The sequence below is a fragment of the Pteropus vampyrus genome, unplaced genomic scaffold (assembly GCF_000151845.1).
Source record: "Pteropus vampyrus isolate Shadow unplaced genomic scaffold, Pvam_2.0 Scaffold124, whole genome shotgun sequence".
Classification (NCBI taxonomy): Eukaryota; Metazoa; Chordata; class Mammalia; order Chiroptera; family Pteropodidae; genus Pteropus; species Pteropus vampyrus.
The window spans coordinates 809,130-812,017 of record NW_011888905.1 but is presented as its reverse complement, the minus strand read 5'-3'; the positions used below and the strand labels follow the sequence as shown (position 1 = coordinate 812,017).

General features: G+C 55.3%; 1 protein-coding gene across 1 annotated transcript in view; it reads right to left on the bottom strand.

Annotated features, from left to right (window-relative positions):
* The window catches only part of LOC105296411 (ETS translocation variant 3-like), an 18,113-nt gene that overhangs the window by 9,774 nt on the left and 5,451 nt on the right, over positions 1 to 2,888 (bottom strand). Inside the window, exon 4 of the mRNA XM_011366491.2 lies at positions 4 to 31. Within this exon, the coding sequence (XP_011364793.1) occupies positions 4 to 31 (28 nt within the window). The remainder of the gene's footprint in view (positions 1 to 3; positions 32 to 2,888) is intronic.

Sequence of the window (2,888 nt, the reverse complement as noted above, 5' to 3'; positions counted from 1 at the left end):
GGCACTGGGGGCGCACTCTGGGGAACCACACCTGCGGGCGGAAAGGACCAAAGGCCACTTGAGGGGCCCGGCCACACCATCAGCTCCCACATGCCCGCCGGGGCCCGGCGCTCTGCCACGGGAAGGGACGCTCCAGCCGGACCGCACTCCACCCCTCTCCCCGTGGTCCCGCCCGCACAGTACTCGGAGACCCCGTCTGTCCCAGGGGGCCCCTCTCGCTGGTCTAAGGCAGAAACTCCACAGAGAAGGACCTGCCATTGGTCCCCCCAGACCCCGGCATTGGGGCCTCAGTGACGGGCAGTGAGGACGGTGGGCGCCAGGGTGCTCTCCGCTGCCCCTCTGGACAGTGTCACCCGCTTCAGTGCCCAGCTGGGCGCAGTCTTCTGCCTCTCATGATCTGGGCGTATCTATAAACTGGTAAACAAATCAAACCGAAACACCAACCAAACCGTAAACGACAGGCGTGCGAAGAGGTGCATTAAAAGCCCGAAGCGCCCGCACCTAACACGTGTGGACAGATGAGGCGTATTTTAGGAACAAAAAGATTAAAAAAGAGACCACATGTTTAAGTTCTCATGGTGTAACATATCATTTCTGATCCACAATCACGACTTTATGGAAACTTAAATATTTTTCAGTTTCCCAAACCTAAATCCCTCTAACACATTTTGCACAACGATCTCCCTCCCTAACGCGCTGCCAGTGCTTCTCGGGCGCGGAGAAGGCCGGGTGACAGCAGAGGGAAAGCCAGGCCTGCCACGCCGTCCACGAAGGCCACTGCGAAAAGCCGGAGAACTAAGCGACCAACGCCAGGTCAACACGTCACCTTCGGAGGCTCACAAGTTCTCAGCTCCCTCCCCCAAAAGTCCTTCAGATAAGTGGGGCATGAGAAAGGTGTGCCAGCTGAGGCCTCGGGACCCTGTGGGTTCCTGGAAGGTGCCAGCGGCTTCTACCACTGATGTGAGACGGACTCTTTATACTCGGAGGCAGATACAAGGGATTTGGAAAAAAAGTTCAGAGAAAAATAAAGAAAACCCAGGTAAGTGGAAGCATGTGGTTCAGGCGAAACGAGAAGGTGCCAGGCACGTGGCATGACCAGGAGTCACTCTCGGTGTGCTGCCTTTCCTGTGTGACAGACTCGGCACAGACAAGACTCTGGGGCCACTGGGGTGAGTGACACACAGGCCTGCGTAGCCCTGTGCCAGAGCTCACTTCCCAAACTTGCGTTCCTCAGAAAGCCAGGACTTTCCCCGCTAAGGCCACTGGTTCAATCCTACGACCAAGAGAAACGGATGGGTGACCTTCCTTACAGTTTGAGTCAAGAGGGTCCCAGGCCAAAAGCATCTCTTCTTCCAGCCTACTGCAGGGGCTAAGATCCCGTCCCTTCTGATCGTTCTGGATCTTGACTTTGTATTAAAGGTACGTCTATTCGAACGCAAAACACCCACTTTTCTGTGTACTGAAGGGCTGAGTACCGGGCGTGCGACGTGAGACGGTCGTTTCCTAAATGACTCTAAGCTGGAGAATGTCTCAGTCTCCACGCAGGCTGAGCAGGGCACACTGCGAGTCTGCGCGGAGGCGCGGGCCGGCCGGCCTCTTCTAGAAGCACTTGGGGGCGAGGGGTGTGTGCGGGGGACGGGGGTAGGGGTCCGGAGGTGGAGGGGTGGGGGGCCCCAGAGCCTCGCTGCAGGGAGCTTTCAGGAGCCTCACCTCCACCTGCAGCAGCTCTATCCTATGCTGGGAAAGCAAACTTAGGAAGGCTCTGCTTGAAAAAAACAAGTTTTCTACTTAAAAAATTTGAATAACACTGCTTAGGAAGATCGTCCTCACGGAACCACCGGGAAATCTGAGTAGTGAGGCTGGAAAATCTGGGTTTCGATCGCGGTTCTGGCACCTTCCACCTTGTTGCCTGGTCAAGCACCCAGCTGGTCTTTGACTCTCCTGCAGGACAGAAACGAAGCCTCTGCCCGGCTTCTCGGCGGCCCCAGCGCCCGGCGGCTACGCCGCTGGAGAACGCGCCTATCTGCACCTCCGATTCCTCACCCAGGAGGCAGGTAACGACCCGACTAATCTCACGCTTCGAAAACTAAAAGTTGATATTTGTAAAGATCTTAGAACAATATCAACATACAGCAAAGTGCAGATAAGTACCTGTTAGAATAAGCGATTTTTCTTCAGATAATAATCAGGGTCCAAAAATCAAAACTTTAAGCGGCAGAAATCATCTGAACGTGGGCCATTTTTCAGATAGTTTGAGAGCCACGCCAGACGTCCTGGGTGTCGTCACGTCACTGCGGTTACGTGTCCTCGTACCTGGGAGACACGCTGAAGTACACAGCGTGAGGGACCGTGATGCCTGCAGCATCATCTCAAAAACTCAGAACATAGAAACAGACGCAGGTAAAGCGCGCGGGGCAGCAGCGTGAACGAACCACGAGAGGCTCTGTGGGTGCTGTTCTATTCTTTCCAGTTTTTCTGTAGGTTTAAAGTTTTCCAAAACAAAGGTGAACAACTTGGGGCGGGGGAAGGGAGGACGGGGCGGTCTCGAGTCCCCCCTTGAACTGGTCTGTCCCGTTCCCGTCACTGTCGCGCGTATCCTCGGTATCCATCCTGTCCATCATGTGAGAACAAGCAGACATTTAAACCGATTTCACGTTTTACAGGATGCTTTCGACGACAAAATGATGCTGTAAGAAGTGCTTTCGACGGCACCCACTCTAAGCCGTCGACAGGAAGCAAGCGGGACTGTGCCGAGGGAGCACACTCTCCGCCTCGTCACCCGCGAGTGCACTGTCTGGATGCATCATGACCAGCGTGCGAAACACTCAGATCGAAACGGCCCAGCTACGTCAGCCCACCGTCCGGGCATTGCCTCCGGCCCCTGATCT